Source organism: Choloepus didactylus, chromosome 10, assembly GCF_015220235.1.
Source record: "Choloepus didactylus isolate mChoDid1 chromosome 10, mChoDid1.pri, whole genome shotgun sequence".
Lineage (NCBI taxonomy): Eukaryota > Metazoa > Chordata > Mammalia > Pilosa > Megalonychidae > Choloepus > Choloepus didactylus.
In genome coordinates this window covers 39,366,191-39,391,468 of record NC_051316.1, presented here as the reverse complement: position 1 = coordinate 39,391,468, position 25,278 = coordinate 39,366,191, and the positions used below count along the sequence as shown (strand labels likewise).

Below are 25,278 nucleotides of genomic sequence, written 5' to 3'. Positions count from 1 at the left end.
GGGAGACTTCAACACATCACTCTCTCCTATAGATAGATCAAGCAGACAGAAGACCAATAAGGAAATTGAAAACCTAAACAATCTGATAAATGAATTAGATTTAACAGACATCTACAGGACATTACATCCCAAATCACCAGGATACACATACTTTTCTAGTGCTCACGGAACTTTCTCCAGAATAGATCATATGCTGGGACATAAAACAAGCCTCAATAAATTTAAAAAGATTGAAATTATTCAAAGCACATTCTCTGACCACAATGGAATACAACTAGAAGTCAATAACCATCAGAGACTTAGAAAATTCACAAATACCTGGAGGTTAAACAACACACTCCTAAACAATCAGTGGGTTAAAGAAGAAATAGCAAGAGAAATTGCTAAATATATAGAGACGAATGAAAATGAGAACACAACATACCAAAACCTATGGGATGCAGCAAAAGCAGTGCTAAGGGGGAAATTTATAGCACTAAACGCATATATTAAAAAGGAAGAAAGAGCCAAAATCAAAGAACTAATGGATCAACTGAAGAAGCTAGAAAATGAACAGCAAACCAATCCTAAACCAAGTACAAGAAAAGAAATAACAAGGATTAAAGCAGAAATAAATGACATAGAGAACAAAAAAACAATAGAAAGGATAAATATCACCAAAAGTTGGTTCTTTGAGAAGATCAACAAGATTGACAAGCCCCTAGCTAGACTGACAAAATCAAAAAGAGAGAAGACCCATATAAACAAAATAATGAATGAAAAAGGTGACATAACTGCAGATCCTGAAGAAATTAAAAAAATTATAAGAGGATATTATGAACAACTGTATGGCAACAAACTGGATAATGTAGAAGAAATGGACAATTTCCTGGAAACATATGAACAACCTAGACTGACCAGAGAAGAAATAGAAGACCTCAACCAACCCATCACAAGCAAAGAGATCCAATCAGTCATCAAAAATCTTCCCACAAATAAATGCCCAGGGCCAGATGGCTTCACAGGGGAATTCTACCAAACTTTCCAGAAAGAACTGACACCAATCTTACTCAAACTCTTTCAAAACATTGAAAAAAATGGAACACTACCTAACTCATTTTATGAAGCTAACATCAATCTAATACCAAAACCAGGCAAAGATGCTACAAAAAAGGAAAACTACCGGCCAATCTCCCTAATGAATATAGATGCAAAAATCCTCAACAAAATACTTGCAAATCGAATCCAAAGACACATTAAAAAAATCATACACCATGACCAAGTGGGGTTCATTCCAGGCATGCAAGGATGGTTCAACATAAGAAAAACAATCAATGTATTACAACACATTAACAAGTCAAAAGGGAAAAATCAATTGATCATCTCAATAGATGCTGAAAAAGCATTTGACAAAATCCAACATCCCTTTTTGATAAAAACACTTCAAAAGGTAGGAATTGAAGGAAACTTCCTCAACATGATAAAGAGCATATATGAAAAACCCACAGCCAGCATAGTACTCAATGGTGAGAGACTGAAAGCCTTCCCTCTAAGATCAGGAACAAGACAAGGATGCCCGCTGTCACCACTGTTATTCAACATTGTGCTGGAAGTGCTAGCCAGGGCAATCCGGCAAGACAAAGAAATAAAAGGCATCCAAATTGGAAAAGAAGAAGTAAAACTGTCATTGTTTGCAGATGATATGATCTTATATCTAGAAAACCCTGAGAAATCAACGATACACCTACTAGAGCTAATAAACAAATTTAGCAAAGTAGCGGGATACAAGATTAATGCACATAAGTCAGTAATGTTTCTATATGCTAGAAATGAACAAACTGAAGAGACACTCAAGAAAAAGATACCATTTTCAATAGCAACTAAAAAAATCAAGTACCTAGGAATAAACTTAACCAAAGATGTAAAAGACCTATACAAAGAAAACTACATAACTCTACTAAAAGAAATAGAAGGGGACCTTAAAAGATGGAAAAATATTCCATGTTCATGGATAGGAAGGCTAAATGTCATTAAGATGTCAATTCTACCCAAACTCATCTACAGATTCAATGCAATCCCAATCAAAATTCCAACAACCTACTTTGCAGACTTGGAAAAGCTAGTTATCAAATTTATTTGGAAAGGGAAGATGCCTCGAATTGCTAGACACTCTAAAAAAGAAAAACGAAGTGGGAGGACTTACACTCCCTGACTTTGAAGCTTATTATAAAGCCACAGTTGCCAAAACAGCATGGTACTGGCACAAAGATAGACATATAGATCAATGGAATCGAATTGAGAATTCAGAGATAGACCCTCAGATCTATGGCCGACTGATCTTTGATAAGGCCCCCAAAGTCACCGAACTGAGCCATAATGGTCTTTTCAACAAATGGGGCTGGGAGAGTTGGATATCCATATCCAAAAGAATGAAAGAGGACCCCTACCTCACCCCCTACACAAAAATTAACTCAAAATGGACCAAAGATCTCAATATAAAAGAAAGTACCATAAAACTCCTAGAAGATAATGTAGGAAAACATCTTCAAGACCTTGTATTAGGAGGCCACTTCCTAGACTTTACACCCAAAGCACAAGCAACAAAAGAGAAAATAGATAAATGGGAACTCCTCAAGCTTAGAAGTTTCTGCACCTCAAAGGAATTTCTCAAAAAGGTAAAGAGGCAGCCAACTCAATGGGAAAAAATTTTTGGAAACCATGTATCTGACAAAAGACTGATATCTTGCATATACAAAGAAATCCTACAACTCAATGACAATAGTACAGACAGCCCAATTATAAAATGGGCAAAAGATATGAAAAGACAGTTCTCTGAAGAGGAAATACAAATGGCCAAGAAACACATGAAAAAATGTTCAGCTTCACTAGCTATTAGAGAGATGCAAATTAAGACCACAATGAGATACCATCTAACACCGGTTAGAATGGCTGCCATTAAACAAACAGGAAACTACAAATGCTGGAGGGGATGTGGAGAAATTGGAACTCTTATTCATTGTTGGTGGGACTGTATAATGGTTCAGCCACTCTGGAAGTCAGTCTGGCAGTTCCTTAGAAAACTAGATATAGAGCTACCATTCGATCCAGCGATTGCACTTCTCGGTATATACCCGGAAGATCGGAAAGCAGTGACACGAACAGATATCTGCACGCCAATGTTCATAGCAGCATTATTCACAATTGCCAAGAGATGGAAACAACCCAAATGTCCTTCAACAGATGAGTGGATAAATAAAATGTGGTATATACACACGATGGAATACTACGCGGCAGTAAGAAGGAACGATCTGGTGAAACATATGACAACATGAATGAACCTTGAAGACATAATGCTGAGCGAAATAAGCCAGGCACAAAAAGAGAAATATTATATGCTACCACTAATGTGAACTTTGAAAAATGTAAAACAAATGGTTTATAATGTAGAATGTAGGGGAACTAGCAGTAGAGAGCAATTAAGGAAGGGGGAACAATAATCCAAGAAGAACAGATAAGCTATTTAACATTCTGGGGATGCCCAGAAATGACTATGGTCTGTTAATTTCTGATGGATGTAGTAGGAACAAGTTCACTGAAATGTTGCTATATTATGTAACTTTCTTGGGGTAAAGTAGGAACATGTTGGAAGTTAAGCAGTTATCTTAGGTTAGTTGTCTTTTTCTTACTCCCTTGCTATGGTCTCTTTGAAATGTTCTTTTATTGTATGTTTGTTTTCTTTTTAACTTTTTTTTTCATACAGTTGATTTGAAAAAAGAAGGGAAAGTTAAAAAAAAAAAAAAAAAAAGACAAACAAGGGAAAAAAAAAAAAAAAAAAGATGTAGTGCCCCCTTGAGGAGCCTGTGGAGAATGCAGGGGTATTCGCCTACCCCACCTCCATGGTTGCTAACATGACCACAGACATAGGGGACTGGTGGTTTGATGGATTGAGCCCTCTACCATAAGTTTTACCCTTGGGAAGACGGTTGCTGCAAAGGAGAGGCTAGGCCTCCCTGTATTTGTGCCTAAGAGTCTCCTCCTGAATGCCTCTTTGTTGCTCAGATGTGGCCCTCTCTCTCTGGCTAAGCCAACTTGAAAGGTGAAATCACTGCCCTCCCCGCTACGTGGGATCAGACACCCAGGGAAGTGAATCTCCCTGGCAACGTGGAATATGACTCCCGGGGAGGAATGTAGACCCGGCATCGTGGGATGGAGAACATCTTCTTGACCAAAAGGGGGATGTGAAAGGAAATGAAATATGCTTCAGTGGCAGAGAGATTCCAAAACGAGCCGAGAGATCACTCTGGTGGGCACTCTTACGCACACTTTAGACAACCTTTTTTAGGTTCTAAAGAATTGGGGTAGCTGGTGGTGGATACCTGAAACTATTAAACTACAACCCAGAACCCATGAATCTCGAAGACAGTTGTATGAAAATGTAGCTTATGAGGGGTGACAGTGGGATTGGGAATGCCATAAGGACCAAACTCCACTTTGTCTAGTTTATGGATGGATGTGTAGAAAAGTAGGGGAAGCAAACAAACAGACAAAGGTACCTAGTGTTCTTTTTTACTTCAATTGCTCTTTTTCAATCTAATTATTATTCTTGTTATTTTTGTGTGTGTGCTAATGAAGGTGTCAGGGATTGATTTAGGTGATGAATGTACAACTATGTAATGGTACTGTAAACAATCGAAAGTACAATTTGTTTTGTATGACTGCGTGGTATGTGAATATATCTCAATAAAATGATGATTTAAAAAAAAAAAAAATTGAGGGGGAGCTTAAAAGTTTTACAAACAAATGCTGAGAGAATTTGTTAACAAGAGACCTGCCCTACAAGAAATACCAAAGGGAGTACTACTGGCTGAGAAAAAAAATGATAGGAGAGAGAGGACAGGAGAAGGGCACAGAATTGAAGAATTTAGTAAGGGTACCTTAAAGGAAATAGAGAGAGGTAAAAAATAGATCTGACAAATAAAAACCAAAGGATAAGATGGCTGAATGAAGAACTGCCTTCACAGTAGTAACATTGAATGTGAACCAATTAAATTCCCAATTAAAAGATATAGACTGGCAGAATGTATTTAAAAATATGAACCATCAATATGCTGTTTACAAGAGACTCATCTTAGATCCAGTGACACAAAGATATTGAAAGTGAAAGATGGAAAAAAATATTCCATGCAAACTATAGCCAAAAGAAAGCAAGGGTAGCAGTACTGATTTCAGATAAAATAGACTTTAAATGCAAGGATGCCATAAGAGACAAAGAAGGACACTAAATTCCAATAAAAGGGACAATTCACCAAGAAGAAATAACAATCATAAATGTTTATGGACCCAATCAAGATGCTCCAAAGTACATGAGACAAACATTGGCAAAACTGGAGGAAGAAATAGATGTTTCCATAATAATCATGGGAGACTTCAATACATCACTCTCTCCTATTGATAGATCAAGCAGACAGAGGACCAACAAGGAAACTGAGTACCTAAACAATGTGATAAATGAATCAGACTTAACAGACATATATAGAGCATTACATCCCAAATTACCAGGATATATATTCTTCTCTAGTGCTCATGGAACTTTCTCCAGGATAGATCATATGCTGGGGCATAAAACAAGCCTCAATAAATTTAAAAAGATTGAAATTATTCAAAGCGCATTCTCTGCCCACAATGGAATGCAACTAGAAGTCAATAACCATCAAAGATCTAGAACATTCACAAATATCTGGAGGTTAAACAGTATACTCCTAAACAACCAGTGGGTCAAAGAAGAAATTACAAGAGAAATTGCTAAATATCTAGAGATAAATGAAAATGAGAACACAGCAAATCAAAACTTATGGGATGTAGTGAAGGTGGTATAGGGGAGGATTTATAGCTCTAAATGCATACATTAAAAAGGAAGAAAGAGAAAAAATTCAAGAACTAACAGAACAACTGAAGAAGCTGGAAAATGATCAGCAAACCAATCCTAAAGCAAGTAGAAGAAAAGAAATAACAAGGATTAGAGCAGAAATAAATGGTATGGAGAACAAAAAGACAATAAAGAGAATAAATAAAACCAAAAGTTGATTCTTTGAGAAGATCAACAAGATTGACAAACCTTTACCTAGATTGATAAAGTCAGAAAGAGAAGTCCCAAATAAATGAATTAATAAATGAGAGAGGGGACATTATTGCGGATCCCAAAGAAATTTTAAAAATCATAAAAGGATACTATGAACAACTGTATGCCGATAAACTAGACAATTTAGGAGAAATGGATAATTTTCTGGAAACACATGAACAACCTAGACTGACCAGAGAAGAAATAGAAACAAACCAATTACCAGCAAGGAGATCTAATCAAGCATCAAAAAGCTTCCTACAAATAAAAGCCCAGGGCCAGATGGCTTCACAGGGGAATTTTACCAAATTTTCCAAAAAGAACTGACACCATTCCCACTCAAACTCTTTCAAAAAACTGAAGAAAACAGAACACTACCTAATTCATTTTATGAAGCTGTGCCAGTTTGAATGTATTACGTCCCTCAGGAAAAGCCATATTCTTTGATGCAATCTTGTGGGGCAGATGTTTTAGTGCTGATTATATTGGAATCCTTTGAGTGTTTCCACGGAGATGCACCCCACCTAACTGTGGGTGATGACTCTGATTGGATAATTTCCATGGAGGTGTTACCCCACCCATTCAGGGTGGGACTAAATTAAATCACTGGAGCCATATAAATGAGCTGACAAACAGAAGGAACTCAGTGCAGCTGAGAGTGACATTTTGAAGAGGAGCTATGGCCAAGAGGGACACTTTGAAGAATGCACAGGAGCTGAGACGAGAGGAGCTGCAGATGAGAGACAGTTTGAAGATGGCCATTGAAAGCAGACCCTTGCTCCGGAGAAGCTAAGAGAGGAAAAACATCCCAAGAGCAACTAAGAGTGACATCTTGAAGAGGAGCTGTGGTATAGAGAGGAACATCCTGGGAGAAAGCCATTTTGAAACCAGAACTCTGGAGCAGATGCCAGCCATGTGCCTTCCCAGCTAACAGGTTTTCCGGACACCATTGGCCATCCTCCAGTGAAGATACCCAATTGTTGATGAGTTACCTTGGACACTTTATGGCCTTAAGACTGTAATTTTGTAACCAAATAAACCCCCTTTATAAAAGCCAATCCATTTCCAATGTTTTGCATCCTGGCAGCATTAGCAAACTAGAACAGAAGCCAACATCACTCTAATACCAAAATCAGATAAATGTACTAAAAGAAAGGAAAACTACAGGCCAATCTCCCTAATGAATACAGATGCAAAAATTTTCAACAAAATAATTGCAAATCAAATTCAAAGACATTAAAAAAATCATACACCATGACCAAATGGGGTTCATCCCATGCATGCAAGGGTGGTTCAACATAAGAAAATCAATGTAATACAACACATTAACAAATCAAAAGGGAAAAATTTAAGGATCATCTCAGATGCTGAAAAAGCATTTGACAAAATTCAGTATCCTTTTTTGATAAAAACATTTCAAAAGGTAGAAATTGAAGGAAATTTCCTCAATATGATAAAGGGCATATATGAAAAACCCACAGCCTGCATAGTACTCAATGGCGAGAGACTGAAAGCCTTCCCTCTAAGTTCAGGAACAAGACAAGGATGTCTGTTATCACCACTGTTATTCAACATTGTGCTAGAAGTTCTAGCCAGAGCAATCCAGCAAGACAAAGAAATAAAAGGCATCCAAATTGGAAAGGAGGAAGTAAAACTGTCATTATTTGCAGATGATATGATCTTATATTTGGAAAACCTGAGAAATGAATGGCACAAGTACTTGAACTAACAAACAAATTCAGCAACGTGGCAGGATACAAGATTAATGTACCTAAGTCAGTAATGTTCCTATACACTAGAAATGACCTAACTAAAGAGACACTCAAAGGAAAGATTCCAGTCACAACAGCAACTAAAAAAAAATCAAGAACCTAGGAATAAACTTAACCAAGAATATAAAAGACCTCTACATAGAAAATTACATAACTTTACTAGAAGAAATAAAAGGGGACCTAAAGTGATGGAAAGATACTCTGTATTCATGGATAGGAAGGGTAAACATTGTTAATATTGTCAATCCTACCCAAACTGATCTACAGATTCAATGCAATTCCAATCAAAATTCCAACAACCTACTTCGCAGACTTGGAAAAGCTAGTTATCAAATTTATTTGGAAGGGAAAGGGCCTCAAATTGCAGAAAACATTGTAAAAAAGAAAAATGAAGTGGGAAGACTCACACTTCTTACTTTCAAGCCTACTATAAAGCCACAGTAGTCAAAACATCATGGGACTGGCACAAAGATAGACATATTGGTCAATGGAATCAAATTGAAAATTTAGAAATAGACCCCCAGATCTACGGTTGACTGATTTTTTATAAGGCCCCCAAATTCACTGAACTGTAACAGCAAAGTCTCTTCAACAAATGGGGCTGGGAGAGTTGGATATCCATATCCAAATGAATGAAACAGGCCCCTACATCACACACTATACAAAAATTAACTCAAAATGGATCAAAGACCTCAATATAAGAGACAGTACCATAAAACTCCTAGAAGATAATGTAGGGAAACATCTTCAAGACCTAGTATTAGGAGGTCGCTTCTTAGACCTTACAACCAAAGCACAAGCAACAAAAGAAAAAATAGTTGAGGGAACTCCTTAAAATCAAAAGCTTCTATACTTCAAAGAAATTTGTCAAAAAGGTGAAGAGGCAGCCAAAGCAATGTGAGAAATTATTTGGAAACCATGTATCTGATAAAAGACTGATATCTTACATATATAAAGAAATCCTACAACTCAAGGACCATAGAACAAACAGCCCAATTATAAACTGGGCAAAAGATATGAAAAGACATTTCTCTGAAGAGGAAATACAAATGGCTAAAAAACACATGAAAAATTGTTCATCTTCATTAGCTATTAGGGAGATGCAAATCAAGACCACCAGTAAGAATGGCCATTAAACAAACAGCAAGCTACAAATGCTGGAGAGGATGTGGAAAAATCAGAACTCTTATTCATTGCTGTGGGAATGAATAATGGTACACCCACTGTGGAAGACAGTTTGGCAGTTCCTCAGAAAACGAGATATCGAGTTACCCTACGATCCAGCAATTTTACTTCTCAGTGTATACCCAGAAGATCTGAAAGCAGTGACAATGCCGATGTTCATAGCGGCATTGTTCACAATTGTGAAGAGATGGAAACAATCCAAATGTCCTTCAACAGATGAGTGGATAAATAAAATGTAGTATATACATACAATGGAACACGACACAGCAGTAAGAAGGAATGAGGTCATGAAACATATAAAAACATGGATAAAACTTGAAGACATAATGCTGAGTGAAATAAGCCAAACATAAAAGGAGAGATATTGTATGTTACCACTAATGTGAACTCCGTGAAAAATGTAATATGAGTGTCTTATAATGTAGAATATAAGAGACCTAGAGATAGACAGAAGCTAGTGAAGGGTGAATGATAATCTAATATGTACAGATATGATAATGAGGGTGAACTTAATGGTATGGAAATGATCAGGTGTGACTATGGTTCCTTAATAGGATTATAAGTATCAATGACACATTGAAGGTGAACATGTTTGTAAATGGTTGTTTAAAGGCATGTAACTCACAGAGTAGCACCGAAAACCTAAATAAGTGGTAGCATGATATACTTATACAGTATGACACTGGTGCAGAGGGTTAACAACAGAGTGGTATATGGAAAAAATACCCATTACATATTAAAGACTATATTTAATAGGAATATCTTACCAACACTACACTAATATTAGTGATAAATAATTACCAGCTGATAAGAGGTCTGGGATGTAGTATGTTATGATAATTGTTTAAAGTTGACAGTGATGATAATTTTACAACTAAGTGAAGAAAATGTAAGAAACTGTTTATCTTGGGATAGAATACATATATTAAGTGAAATTAGAAAGCCACTACTTAATAAATCAAGCCCTCAACTTGAGGCATTCTCTTGTGAAACTGAGGGTTGTAAATGGGAGGCTGAGCCCTCCTATAATTATGCCTAGGATGCACCTCCAGGGAATGTTTTTTATTGCTCAGATGTGGGCTTTCTCTCTCTAACCCCAACTCGGCAAATAAATTCATTAATCTACCCCCCTGCCCCAATGATGGACATGACTCCCAGGGGAATGAATCTCCCCAGCAACATGGGACATGACTCCCAGGAATGAGCCTGGCCCTGGCAGTGAGGGATTGAAAACGCCTACTTGATCAAAAGGGGGAGGAAAGAAAGGCAACAAGCTGAGGTCACAGTGGCTGAGAGATCCCAAAAAGAGTCGAGAGGCTATCCTGCAGGTTTCTCTTATGCAGGCTCCAGCTAGACATCCCAAATGGCCACAGTATGTTATGTCCTTACCAAAAGTAGTCCCCAAATACCTAGGTCCCTACCTGAGATTCTATAAAAGATTTACTCACTAAGTTTTATTTCTCAGAAACTTAAATCCACCAGAGTGTTCCCTATACCAGACAAGCCCTAAAACCCAGAGTCAACAACCTCTTTAAGAACAACAATCAGATGTGGCCCCCTTCCCCATGCTGTCAACACCCCCTTTTAACATGAACAAGTTAGGGTGCTCGCTGCCTAGACACCCAGGAAGATGGAGAAAGAGATTAAGTGAGAGGAAGGGGTAGCAACAAACAAGATAAGACTTAGCAAAAGTCTATGAATACTGAAACTTAATATAAATATGTATACTTTTTTAGATGCTGGGTTGTTAGAATAGCTGGAAGGAGGTAAATGACGCGGTGGAACTGTAACTTATAACATCTTTTGAAATTTGCTCTATAGCTATCGTTGAAATGTGCTTTGAAAGGCTTCACCTTTCTTTACATACCCTATATTGAATAATAAGGAAAGAACTCTGCAACTGTAACCCATAACAATTTTTTAAATTACCTATATAACTTCTTGTTGAGCTGTACATCAAAAGTTAACACCTTTTTATATGTATGTTATATTTTACAATGATGGAAATAGCTGAAGTTGTGGAACTGTGACCCATGAAATTCTTTGAAATTTGCTAACTACTTGTTAAATCATACTTTGAAAGTTATCACTATAATATATATATATATATATATATATATATATATATATATATATATATATGTTAAAGTTCACAATAAAAAACGTATTTAAAAAATTGATGGTTTTGGAAACCCCAGTACGAACTTCAGGGGTTCAGACACCAAAGTAGGAGAAAGCAGAAGCAGCAGCATTGTCATAAGTACAAAAGTAAGTGCTCAAATATTTTTTATTATGTACCTAACACAGTTTTAAGAGTTTTACATATGCTACTGAATTTAATCCTCAAAATGCCCTACAAAGGTGATTCTATTGTAGTTCTCAATTTATATATGAAGAAACTGATGCACAGAGAATTTAACTGATTTTCCCAGGGAGACTTGTTCCATAAATGCTTCCCTGGTGATCTCAGAATTAATCCAGCTCTCCCAAATGCCTAAATGGGGCACAGATGTAGCCTGAATTCATCTCAAATGTGGCAATGGAAATACCCCTATGCCAAGTCTCATATAAACACATGTGCCCAAGAGATGACCAAAGAGCTAATAGAGATTTTCATGGATTAATAATGTACAAAACTGTCAAAGAATCTCATGTTTCTCAATCAGAATCTTTATTTGGTGAATATCTACTCACTGCTATGACCATTAATAGAATATAAGTGTGGTTCTGAGTGAATTTCTAGCTTTAAAGCACGCAGTAGATTGCAATATTATTCCTAATTATTGACTATTCTTCCTGCAGGAAAATAATAATATGTCCCTGCACAATGCCATGCCACTTGCAATACTCCACCTCACCCCCATCCCACCACTCAGTATATCCCCATTTGGGGTTGGCTAAAGGACTTGCTTCAGTGGATGAAATATAAGTGGGAGTGGCTTACTCCAGTTTTGAGCAGAAAATCTTTAAGAGCCATCGCTGGATCCTCCCAGCTCCCTTGCTCTTCTCCTCTGCCAGGCAGTTGCTGCTCCTTTAGCCTGGATCCCAGAACAAAGAAGCCATATGAAGCCACAGCTGACCCTCAGCAACTTGTAACATGAGCAGGAAAGACACCTTTGTTGTTGACAGCCATTGACATTGGGAATTTTTGCTACCACAGCATAACCTAGTGAAAGGTGATTTAAGCAGTACAATGCCTAAATGATTCCTAAAACCCTCAGATGTCTGCTGGTCATTCCCAAACTGCACAAGGTTACCCAGCCACTCTGCATTGCCCTCCGTGTTAAGAAAAACAGAATGCTGTGTTGAGAAAAAAGGAACTGGGAAGGGCATGGGTTGTAGGAAATAGAGTATGAACAAAGATCACATCAGAGAAGCACAGTGACTAAACAAAAGTCATCAACAAAGCTAGAGGGGCATAAATAATGAAGAAGTCCCACAAATAACAAAGTATCACATAAGAACATGTATGTACCACTAACAATACGGAGGATGAGGACAAGAAAACAGAAAGCAAATAAGCATCCCAGTATCAACAGGGTTGCCCAGAAGATGATAACAAATGAAGAGAAGAAAAATAAAATATAATCTAAATAAGGGAAAAGACTGAAAAGGGGTAAGGGAACTATGTACTGTTTTGCTTTAAGAGGGAAAAAAATGTTTCACTCAAACACAATGTTTCCTGCAACAAACCCTTGGGGAAGGGCCACGTGTGTGTTTTATCCCTGAGATGATTCAAAGAATCCAGGTGGAAAGCCCTGCATCTCCTCAGACACTGCAGTCCCTTCACTCCTCTTCTCCCATTCCTGCCCTAAAGCCTGTTGACATATTTATGGTCCCCTCCTTCACTGCCAGGCACGGTGAAGCCAAAGGCCCCATTTTTTGTATGGGCAAAGCATGAAGAATATTAAATAACTTTAACAGCCACACATAATAGTACAAGCATGTATTGTGTGCAGGGCCTGCCTGCCTTATAGGTAATCGGAATCGATGGCTGCCTGCATGGTGGGATAGTAAAAAAATTCTTTCTTCCTTCTATACCTATTAGTCTCTCAACTGAGCTACGATAACTAAAGATGTGTTCCCTTGGCTTAGACTTTAAAATCCTAGATGACATGCAGCAATGTCTTATAGAGCACTTCCCCTGCAGTGGGATCAAGCAGCTGCAATGAAGAACGCAGGGAGGCATTTCCTCTGGGAAGCATTGCGTTGCACTTAGGGGACACTTTCTCCCATCTGCACCATCCCCTCCAGATTCGAATGCAGCCCTCAGATGTGGCAGGAACAAGCCTCTCACCTCCCAGCAAATCGATGCTCTAGACCTCCTCTACCCAAAATGTGGTCTGGGAACCCGCAGCTTTAGCATCTCCTGGGGGCTTGTTGGAAATGCAGAATCATGCCCCACCCAGACCTGCTGAATCAGAATCTGCATTTTAACAGGCTCTCCAGATGGATCCGTATGCTTGTTAAAGTTTAAGAAATACAGCTACAAAGACCAATCTTACTAAAGTAGGTGTATTATGTCCAGGGGTGTGTTGAAATGGTATAACAAGCTAAGACGCTCAGGTATAGTGTACTAGACATCTAGCTCTAACATTCATTAGTTGTGTGTCCCTGAGTAAGTTACCTAATCTCTCTGAGCCTCAGTTTCCCCCTCTGTAAACTGGCTTAATAATGTCTGTCTTCTCAGAGGATTGCCGTGAAAGTCAAATGAAATAACATAGGAAGCTGCAGAGGAAACACTGGTAGATATGAATGAACTCCCTTGCTTGCTGACCCAGAGTAGGTTTTGTTGCAAGGTAGGAAGCAGGATAAGAAGCAGAATAAAGATGTTTCCAGGAAATGAGGGCAGGAAAGAAGGCAAGAAATACTGGGCTCAATAAGACTAGCTTAATTTGAATGTTCCTGTCGGGCCCTCCATGTTTTCTGCTCTGTCTTTAGAAAAAGAGAAGCGGGTTCAAAAAGGATTTGGATAGCCAAGAGTGCTGGCACACAGGATTTACTTCCAGAGCCTTCTACCCCACAGCATGCTAATGATTTAGCCGTTGTGCATGATTTAACAACTACTCAGCTAAGTCTCTTAGAGTCGGTGACTTCCACTCCCATTCCAACCCTTACCAGAAAACATCTTCCCATGGATATTTCCTTGGGCATCTATTAAAGCTTCCCAACACACACCCATAAAGAAATTACTGTACTACATACAAGTCATTGTTGGACAATAGATTTGTTATCATGTTAGGCTGTTAGAACATCTGGTATCCTAAAAACCTGAAATTTTCAGAAATACAGAATTTCAAGCCCAGACTAACTTAAGCTCTGTCTCCCTAAATTTTCTTTCAATTATGTTTCAATGTTTCTCTTCAATTGTTTCACCAGTATGAATTAATCAAGTCATCAAGAAAGTTCAGAAAACACAGGCAACCCAGGATCTCTAACCACAGGCCAATGTATGTGATGTACCTTCATCGTTGTGCATGTTGAGTTTGGCAATCATATGGCTCTGTTCTGCTATGTAAAAAAAAGCTGGTCCAGGGATATGGTATGAGTCTTTACAAAAAGGAAAAATTCAGCTTAAACTACACCAAATTAACTAAACAAAATTAAAATAAAATTACTCCCTATTGCATCAATGTTGGATGTATTTAGGCTTTGGGTCAGTTAATTAGTATGAAATATAGTTGGGAGAGTGGGAACAGAGTAAAAGAGAATGAGAGAGAGAATATGAAAGAAAATTTGCCAGTATCACTTCTCTGCTGTAGCAGGGAAGGAGCTCATATTACAGGCAATAGGCTTCTTTTCCCCATAACTTAGAACTCTCAGTTGAAGCCACCAAAGCAAGATCCAGTCACCTGTTGCCCCTTTCACAGGTTTATCAGTGATGCCCAGAGCCCCTCTGGAGACCCTGCCTCTCAGCTGCCTTTTTCCCTTCACAAATGTCAACTTGGTCTCCAGAGCCTGTGGAGCTCAGTATGTTGCTCATATTCATTAGTCTCACTTTACAAACTATACATCAGAGTCCATCACACACAGCTCATAAGCTCAATGGGCTTGTTTTCTTATACAGAGGAAAACATAGCTTCAGCAAAATGTATTTCACCTTGGAATGTTTTCCCCTCAGAAAAGTGCACCATGTTTTTATTCTGCCATTTTCTTTCATGGAGATGAATCCAAACCACCAAACTGTCTATGATACTGGATCAATTTTTTTTTGTTCCCAAAGGCTTGGGAATTGGAAGACATGGATTCTACACACAACTCTGCAATCTGCAATCTCCTGGCCATGTGTCCTTGGACGAGGCCGGCCTTGTTTTTCTCATCTGTGAAATATAGTAATAGCTGCCCTCCCAAAGTTGATCAAATGAAACTATAGTTGAAAGTACTTGTGAAGTACTATATTATGTCCTGAGTTACCACACCAGGTGTAACAGCTACTAGTTTGCGCCATAAGGCTCAATCCTTTTTTAAATAATTGAGAGAGGAAATGAAAAAGAGGCAACGGCCTCTCTAGGAAATTCTGTTTCATGGTCTCAAACTATGGAGCTGTAACAGGCTTGCCATACTATGTGTAACAAAAATTTTAATTTAGCAGCAATGCAGCTTCAGATCATTTTCTCAGATCCATAATTTACAAAACCATCATAGTACTACACTATGACGTAGTACTACACTACACTACTACACTAAACAGCCTCTCAAATTTGTCAGGAGCACAGACCTATGTGACAAGAGGGCTAAAACCTATGTTTGGCTCTGTCACATTGTTCTTCTATGGGACAAGTTAATCCCTCGGAACCTCTCTGAGTCTTTAAATTTGGGGGATGTCACCCAGAAACCATTTGGAAAGACTTATCAGGAAATTTAAGAAAATATCTTTTGCTCAAATTACACATTTGACAAGCTATTTTTAGGGCATAATCCTAAACAGGGTAAAATATTTGATGTACAAATATATTTATTATAGTGTGATTAACAATAGCAGGAGGGGTACTCCCTAATTGTTTGACTATGGTATATATTTTTTATTAAAGAGTAAACTATTATTTAAAATGTTGATTCTGAAGAACATCTAATAATATAAATATTAAACAAATAATATTAAGTAAAAACAAAATCAGTATACCAAAATGTATGACTATCACATTTATGACCATTAAAAAAAATCTTATGTACAAGAAAGACTGAGGAAACTACTTGCTAAAATATTACCAAGAGTTATATTTCAATGAAAGTGGGCAATTTTAATTTTTTCTATCTCTTACGGACAATTTTTTCAGCTTTCCTATACTTCCCAATTTTGTTTAATGTTTATTATTCATATGAAATTTTAATAAGGGGTTTGAAATAGATGAAATATAAAGTTACCTGTTTCAGTGTAAAAGATCTATGGTTCTATAATAGTTTCAAATTTAAAGGTCTATACATTTTACATGTGGAATCCTGATGCTTGTTGTCCCACCACATCCTGAGATGACATCGTGATTAGGATAGCTGAAGATAAATCTTGTGGAGAGCAAAAATTTAAAAAAGGGACCCATAGTAATAAAAGAGGCAGTGCTTATGAGATTCATCAAAGCAATCTACACATATGCTATCATGTGTATGAACTGGTTTTTACAGAAATATCAAGCTTGGTCAGGCTATTTGGCCATGAAATAATTCCATACAAGTAAGAAATACATTTTTTCTTATAAGGCTCAAGTGACCTAATGGTTGGAGGGCTAATAAATTTTTCAAAATGTTTTAAAAGCCAGTTCTGTGATGGTGTTTTGATCTAAATCCCACCTCAGTGAGTTTATGTCTGGACTTTTCTGGAGTCTGGAGCCAAGAGTGATGGCACTTCAGGCCACAGTCCAGGGATACCAGCCAAGTCGCAAATACATGATAGCTTACAGACCCACTGCAATTGTTTTGGGTCCCAGACATTGTTCTATTTTAGAGTCTTACAAAGTAAAGCCACAATTAAATAATTGAAGGACTATTTCAGCTGGAGAATAAAATGTCTCCCTCTTACCATTTTCTATGACCCGCACACATTTCCGAAGACCGTACTTTCACTTTGCCCGTAATATAAAAGAAAATAAGTTCACCCAAAGATCTTGGTAAACACAGAATAAAGCAAAAGCTAAATCAAAAGTTTAGGTTTGTATTAATCCACAAGATTCAGTCAAAATACTGCCACCTTTCCATGGAAGAGTCCTGTCCTCCAAAAGGAAGTGGCCCTGGGGGTCTGCTTATGTTGTAGTCCCCGAAGGTTGAGAGCATATTTAGATCAGGAGCTACAGCACACAGAGCAAATCAACCTGCTAAGCCGGTGGTGGGCTGGAGGCTGTGGAAGGGGCTGAGGTGTAAAGCAGCAAGATTATGGGGGCAGAGAGGACTGTCCATTGCCTCCGTGGAGAGGGGCCCACCCTGCCGTCCCAGGGGAGTAGCAGGACATATGTCCTCTCAGGGGCTCCTGCAAGGGAGCAGCTGATCTGTCCACCTGCTGTGACAGTTCTGTGCCTTCTCAGAGCCATGTGCTAGTCTGGCCAGCACCACCAACCACTTGCTACAGAAAAACATGTTCAAAGAGTGCAGACAGGAGCAAAATGCTTCTAAATTCAGATTAAACATCTGCCTCTGCTCTTTCTCCATTTTGGAAAGCAAGAATCAAGCAGACACATGTCTCTAGTGCACCCTTTAATTTTAATGTAGAGGAGATCATTTTTTGCAGCAAAAACTAGATAATACCTTATTGAATTGATGGAACTTTTAAAGAAAAAAGCACCAATCATCTTAAAAGTTCTGTTTTTTTCAACTGAGGGAAAGAAATGGTTCTTATGGGTGAGAACTTATCCATCAAAACCTTTCAAATCACTGAAAGCCCTCTGCAGTCTCCCCCTCCCTCTCAGGCTTTTTTTCTCTGAGATCTTTTACGTGCCTGTGGTCACTGCTGTGGATTTTCTGTGCAGCCCAGAACCAGATTTAGTCCTCGACTCAGGATGGGTTTAGTAAGGGGGCTGCTCACATCTTTTACATGCCCAGGCCTATTATGCCTCCCACACCAGGCTCACTTTTTTAGAACCATCATTCTCCATCCTGACTCATGGTCACTTGTATAAACTGTGACATTTTGTATATCTGGCTTCACTGTAGAATGAGGTCTTCTACACAGATGACTTTTTCAGACAACTGAAGCTTACTCTGCATGTGGTTTCTTTTCTACATTTTCTACTTCAATTATCTGAGTTGGAAATTTTTCTGAAATTGATTATCGACCCCCTTTTCTTCTTTAATGGAACACTAAGCTTAAATTACCTTTTTTTTTTCCTTGATTATTTGGGGTCATTCCTATGAACATCAGTTATGTACTCACATCATTAACGCTATGCTTTCCAGAAGCTGTGCAGGTATTTAAGACTATTTATGCCAACAGACCTTATTGAGGGCCTGGGTCTGCTTTTTAAAGGGTCTGTTTGGTTTCGGTTTTGTTTGTGCAATTCCCTCATTGCATATTATCAACTATTACAGCGTCTGGCAACCATCTCTCTATCATTCCTCTCTGAGAAAACCAAGCTCGTGAATATTGTGACAAAACAAATATTGAATAATAATAATGACAATGATAGTTAACATTTGTGCATCTTTGCTGAGTTTCTGGTATTGTTCTGAATGATTTGCAGGTGTAATATCACCTATGGGCTCAGAGAGATAGCTTTGGGGATTTTTCTGCTAGGAAAGAACTAACTTTAAAGATAGATTTTCAACAATCAATTTTAACTGTTTGAAGGAAAGCTGCCTCTTCCCAGTTTTCAGATGAATGGGCGTTGGCTGATGTTACCACATAAGCAAATTCCAGACACATGAATTGATGCAAGTCATTCCAACGTGGTGTTTGGAAAGGTTTTCTTCCATGCCCCACCACGTTTCAAACTTGTTTCCCTCTGAATCCTTATTTCAGAAATACTAGGTTCAGGAAATTTAAGCACCAATATAGCTTGAGTTTCCTGGGCAGCCAAAAGCCAGGAACATTGATAATGGAGCAAAGCTCTGCAATTTTTCGAGATGTCCATCATTTCAAAAAGACTCCTGCATTGAAGGCTAGTAAGAGTACCTGGAAAGTCTGGTCCCATTACTTTGAATTTGCTGAAGTGGCAGCCCTGATCATGCTCTATCACAAGCAGTCTGCTGGAAGTATGAGGGGTCCAACTCAGGCTTTGTAGGAATTTATTCCGGGCATGGAGCCTGCAGTGTCACAGCTGGACAGAAATGGTAAAGAGGCCTGTCTGGAATGCCTTAACCTTTTCCTCCTGAGGTATCTGAAAGGTTTCCCTGCCAAACTCTCGCCCAGTATCAGTACTGCTCTAGAGGTAGCAAGAGAGCAGTCTGGGCCAACTCGGTGCAGTGGTTGGAATTGGGGGAGGCCAACTTTTAGTCTCTGAACCACACAAAGGAGGTCCTAAGGCTCTAATTGTTCCACTCTTTTTCGCAATCTACCCAGTGTGTTTTTGCAGAGACTTTTAGTGCCTCCATTTCCCTCTTCTGACTCTCTGCAATCCATACATCCTCTAATTCAACCAATATCTGCAGATTCCAATCAGTCATGCATAAAACTAGCCTCATTATTTTTAATAAAATGTAGAATTAAGTAAGTACTTATCATTTTTGTATGTATTAAGTATGTATTATAATGTCAGTGACCAGTTCCTACCTTTGAGGCAGACCAATCCAGTCTGTTTACCCTGAAAAAGTACGGGTCTTCTCTGAAGGTCCTGGGGCTAGGACAATCCCCAGCAGTCTGTCTGAAGGCTTGGCAGTTAGAAATGGAGCTGACTCAAAGACTAAAGCAATAAAGGGCTCATTTCTCATCAGCCCCTAAGGGATGGCACCACATTCAAAGAAATGCTTTGGATTCCTGAGTTTCTGGCTAATAAATGTTCTGGCAAGAGGCACACGTCTCGAGTACCTGACTTTGCTTTCAATGAGGAGAGAACCGATCCCACGGTCTCTGACAGGAATGAGCTCAGCTCCTCAGAGGAAACGGTTCTGCCAGCTTCTCCATCATCCCTCGCCCTTACCGCAGCAGCCCTTTAACAGGTATGGAGCATTCGTTTTAAGGATGCATCTTTATTGATACACACAAACTTCTTCCTATACAGAAAGTCAGGAAAAATACTTTCCTCAAATTCCCAGTCAAGATGATTACTCTGGAGACACTACAATATCTGTCTTTCTTTTCCTTCCTTCCTTCCTTTCTTCCTTCCTTCCTTCCTTCCTTCCTCCCTTCCATCTCTCTCTCTCTCTCCCCATCTCCAGTATCAACTCTAATATGGTTATTCATTTAGAGTTTTAGATATGCTTTCTTGACCCTATACCACATACTATAGAGCATGAGTTGATATATAGGTCACCCAGAATGTTTCTTCTGTGGAAGCCCATGTATTTATTGACCTAAACCCACTGTAGAAATGTCCCTGCTGAGGTTGTGTATGCATCCCACAGACTGCAGTGGCATCCACTCTCCCCACCTTCTCTTTGATGACAGCATTCCTGGGACACTGGTGAGTCTTGCATCCTTCTAGAGGCAGCTGACAGCCTCACCCCAGGCTCATGACCTACGTCTTGGGGCACATGGGCTGCAGTGACCTCCACCAATTACCAGCTGCTTGAATCACATCAGCTGGTAGCTTGTGAGTAGTAAGGAAAATTCAGCTGCCAGTCTGCCCTGTGCAGGGACCCTGACTGCCTGGCTAGCCAGATCTCCAGGGCTCTCTATCAGTCCCCAGATGATTCTTCAGGTACTTTTTTTTTTCTAAAGTTCATGTGAACTTGGACCATTTACCACCATGGAGTCTTCCTTGGCCTGAATATGCTTCTTTGCTGACCGAGTATGAAGTTGTAAGACATTTCCTAAATCACAGCCCAGGGTACGGGGCCTTCATTTCCCACTCTCCTTTTGTCTCTCTTGCCACTGGAAATGGTGTAACTAAGAATGGAGAGTATGACTAAAATTTAAGAACTGACCTGAACTACATGATTTGATTTCTGTCCCTATTCCAGCCCTGAATGGCAGGTGGAGGAAAAACCAGGTGGGCATTAGAGGAGAAAATAACCTGTGTTTTCACTCTCATTTCTAGTTGTAGTAGGGAGTATCCAGATCCAAAACATAGTCGGGTTCTCACTTGGGAGAGGGGCAATGGCTTGGAGGTGGGTAGTGAGTCCAGGAAAAAAAGCCCCACCCTTTGATTATCATCTCTGCTAGCTTGGGGTCCTGCTCTCACATTGCTTACTCTACTGCCTTTTCTCTATCGTTTTAACAACCATTGTGCTTATTCTGTATCTGTCAAGAACATACTATTTTTGGAGACCATGCTTGAAATGAGTGACTACTTCCCCTTTTGCCCTCTGTCTTCTGCTAAGGTTTTTTACAAAGATGCACCAACCACCAAACTCTGTCCTAACCAGGCAGAAGGCAGGTCCCCTCGAGAACCATTTGCGCCCTGGGCAGGAGTCATCCCTCTGAGGCCACATGGGGTTTACTTTTGCCATTCCCAATAAACAAATACCACATATCTAGGGAATGAGAGTTGGGTGACAGAAGGGGAGATCTAGAAAGGGGTGGGAGGTGTCAGGGATTCTGGCTTAATTTAAGACTAAAAGAACACACTGAGATGAAAAACAGAATTGAGAAAGTGCTTTCCCAACTTTAACAGAAATAAGCTCCAAATTACGTATTCAAAAACATTCTTTCCCCTCCAAAGATTTCTGTTCAACCCCAGGGCCTGGTCTATGATGCGAGAGTTCCTTTTCTCCTCACAAGGACAAACGAGTAACAAAGATCCTAGTTGGAGAAAACAGGCCCACAAACAATTTCTCTAAAGTTTTGACTTTTGGAGATGTGATCTGTGGCTAACAGCAATTACATTGTGCAATTTAAAATTCCTTTGTCTATCAGAATTAGCTGGGTCTAAACATGACGAGGTTACACAGGGCTGTCAAAGAGACTTTGATTATTTCAAACCATTAAAAGATATACATCATGCCTGCAGAATATCAAAACAAGCATTCAAGTAAGTAGGAAAAAATCTGGTGATTAGATTTTTGGGGGTGTCACAGAGATAAAATTTATATTCAACTTCCGATGGGAAATGGCATCAACATAACTCTTATATTCTATTTAATTCTGGTTAAATAAGCATCAATGAAAACCAGCATGATACATTTCTTCTTAAATTGTTTTTCAAAGTATTAACCTAATTTAAAAAAAAAATCCTACCATTTTATTCTGAATGAACTTGCCACAAATGAATGACGTAATTTTTGACAAAACTTTTCCTCCAAGGCCTAAAGCACAGATATCTAATACTATACTTGCATATTATATATTAAGTAAAAAGTGCATTACCTGGAGAATGTAAGTTATCTGGAGAAATGTGACACAAACAGTGACCAAAACACTTTTGCTGTGGCTAAATATGAGAGGCTAATTGTAATCTCTTACAAGAATCCTATTCCAAGAAGAAATAAAATCAGCAGTAATTGTTCTTCTAGCTAAAGTAGGAAGCTGGGAACAGTATTTCAAAAAACTGCTTCTGTCTCCTGCCTTTTTTTTTCTTAATGATATAGAGCGACTGCTCATCTAATGAAGGGACTCAGTAAATAAACTTATACATTACTTCAGACTGATTACTATGAAATAGGGAATTTTTCCATTCTGGCAACTGCTCATCAGAAATAATACAAACCTCCTGCTCACATCAGATCCTGCAATCTAAGTGTTTATTGTTAAATTATCATCTCTAATGGAATGGAGCAGAGGTGTGCCCAAAGCTCTGTATTTACCACCACTGATCACCATTCATTTTCAGCCACACAAAAATGTGGCCTAACTTGACTTTTATTTTTGACCATTTCTCACCCCTGACCAGGTAAAGAAAAAGAGATCATACTATACTTTCAGAAATGCAAGTCACTTTCTGCAATTCATATTTTCCTTCATGTGCCCAAGTGAAAATATACAGGGGTCAGCAACAACAAGTGAAACGATCACAAACCTTCTCAATTTTGAAATCCCAAAAAAGGCTCAACTCTCTGGCAGGCTTATGGTAAAAGACAACATACTTATATTAGCATTAATCAACTTTAATATATTCCTAAAGATACTTACAGTTAACTCATTGTAAATATCACACCTTCTCCTGCACTCTGAAAGGCGAAGTGGACACCTTTGCGTTTTCTCATCCTGCACTTCCTTTGTGGTGCCAAGGTAAATGAGTTACAGTAATAACCCTGCAAATATCCCACTGTGTGATTAAGACATCACCTTCATGCAGACTTTGTATTTTGGCTTCTACGAAGGTTTAAAGGTCGAAGGCATCATAAATTATGCATTTCCTCCTTTGTCAGGCCCATCAAAGGTATTTTCACTGTTCATTATAGATATTGCTTCTAAATGGGCAGAGACTCTTTTTTAAGTGCCAAAACAGAAACATTTCCATTACATTTATTACAGCTATGCTTGAGAGCTAAAACAATTTGAAATTAGGAAACTGCTGGAGTCTGTTGTTCCAGAATGTGTAGCAAATGTCAACATAACACAGTGAAATTATGGCTCACTGTTTGGACAGCAATAAAATGGAACATACCAGCCAATATGCTGGTCTCCTCCCAGGAGAACAATAGTCTGGCAAACCCCACATCACCAGCAACAGTTGGGGCTTTCCTCTCTGCCACCGTCCCCAATTTACAAATGAACTGGACGAGGGATTAGAGGGGCTCTATGATACACACTAGAGCATCCCTAACTCCTGCATTTGAGCAACCTCTAAGCAGGGGATCCTCGGGTAAACTATATGTTCACACATGTCCTGCCTACTGGGCACCCTGACTTCCTCACCTCTGTTTTGTCATCTCCAGCTGAAGTACAGTCCTAAGGGATTTTTTCTTTCTTTCTTTTTATTTTTTCCTTTTATACATCTGCAGAAAGCTGGGCTCTTTTTCTCAAGGAGGACCACACCCATTCATTCCCAAGGCTTCTGGAGCAAACTGCAGATTTGGCTGGATCTGCTTCTTTCTAACCTCAGGCCAAAGGATCCAAAGCTGGACACACTCGATCTAACTTCAGCCAAGCCAGGGCCACCCCCAGTTATGCGCCCTGTCTGGCTGTGGTGGAGAATTCTGGAGACAGACTATCCGCTGTATGGTCCAGAGTCCTACAGTCCCAGAGATTCTTTCCAGGGGACAGCCTGAACACCCTGAGAAGTAAGTGGCAAAGTTCTTCCTTTCTCCTCTGCTGCAACGCTCTTTCCTCCCCAACCACACACACATATACACACATATAGCCTTGCTTCCTCAACTTACCAGTTTGGACTTGGCGCGTTGCAAAAATTCTTCCATGTCTTTTCCAGAGGTTTGAACCTGGGGCTCCCGGAGGGGCACAGAGGGAGATCTCCGTCAAGAGGAGAGGAGCGGGGTCGCAGGAAAGTGGCCCGCCCAGACGCAGCGGAGCCACCAGCTGCTCCCTTCCACCGCTCGGAGGCGGCTGAGGCCGTGGCTGTGCCCTCGGCTGCCTCGGTCCCAGGCGCCCCCGCCCCCGCCGCGGCCTGCGCCCTGGAGACCGCTCCCGGCGCCCGACTCTGCCCTAATAAGGAAAGTGGGTGTGCCGCCCGGGAGCTCCAGGGCGCGCCCCGCACGCTTGCTGGCACGCTCTTCCGGGGCCGGGTATCGGCACCGGGACGAGGGGGCGGAGGTGTTGGGGGATGGCGAGGGGCTCCTCGGCCAATCGCAGGGCCCCGCTGCGGCCTCCTGACGTGGCGCGCCGAAAGATGCTGCAACCATGGACAGCGCCCAGAAGTGCGAGCCAAGTGCAAGGGGCTGCTGCAGAGGGAGGCTCTGCCGCAAGCACCGCTACTGTCAGAGAGGAGAGGTGGGAAGGAGAAACAGGCCTGGGGAGAGACCCCTCCTTGGCCAGCGCCTCCCTGGCTGGCTGGCACGCTCAAGATTGCTCCAGCGGTCACTTAATGAGCTGGCTCTGCTGGGCTGGCCAAAGGATGCACGCAGCTAGATTGGGGGGAGGGAAGGGGGAGATTGCTGAGCTAAAAAGCGGTACGACCTTGATGGAAAATTATTAAAAGAGCAGACTTGGAGGTTGTGCTTGGCTGCCTGTATCCCTCTATGCTCAAAATATATCCATTCAGCCATTGGCACCCACAATTCACCCCAACTGGGTGCCCTTACGTTGGC

General features: G+C 39.9%; 1 protein-coding gene across 1 annotated transcript in view; it reads right to left on the bottom strand.

The window, feature by feature from the left end:
- LOC119545163 (protein prune homolog 2-like) overlaps positions 1-24,596 on the bottom strand; it is a 122,383-nt gene extending 97,787 nt beyond the window's left edge. The window contains exon 1 of the mRNA XM_037850745.1: positions 24,397-24,596. Within this exon, the coding sequence (XP_037706673.1) occupies positions 24,397-24,432 (36 nt within the window). The 5' untranslated portion in view covers positions 24,433-24,596. The remainder of the gene's footprint in view (positions 1-24,396) is intronic.
- Between the last annotated feature and the right edge of the window lie 682 nt (positions 24,597-25,278).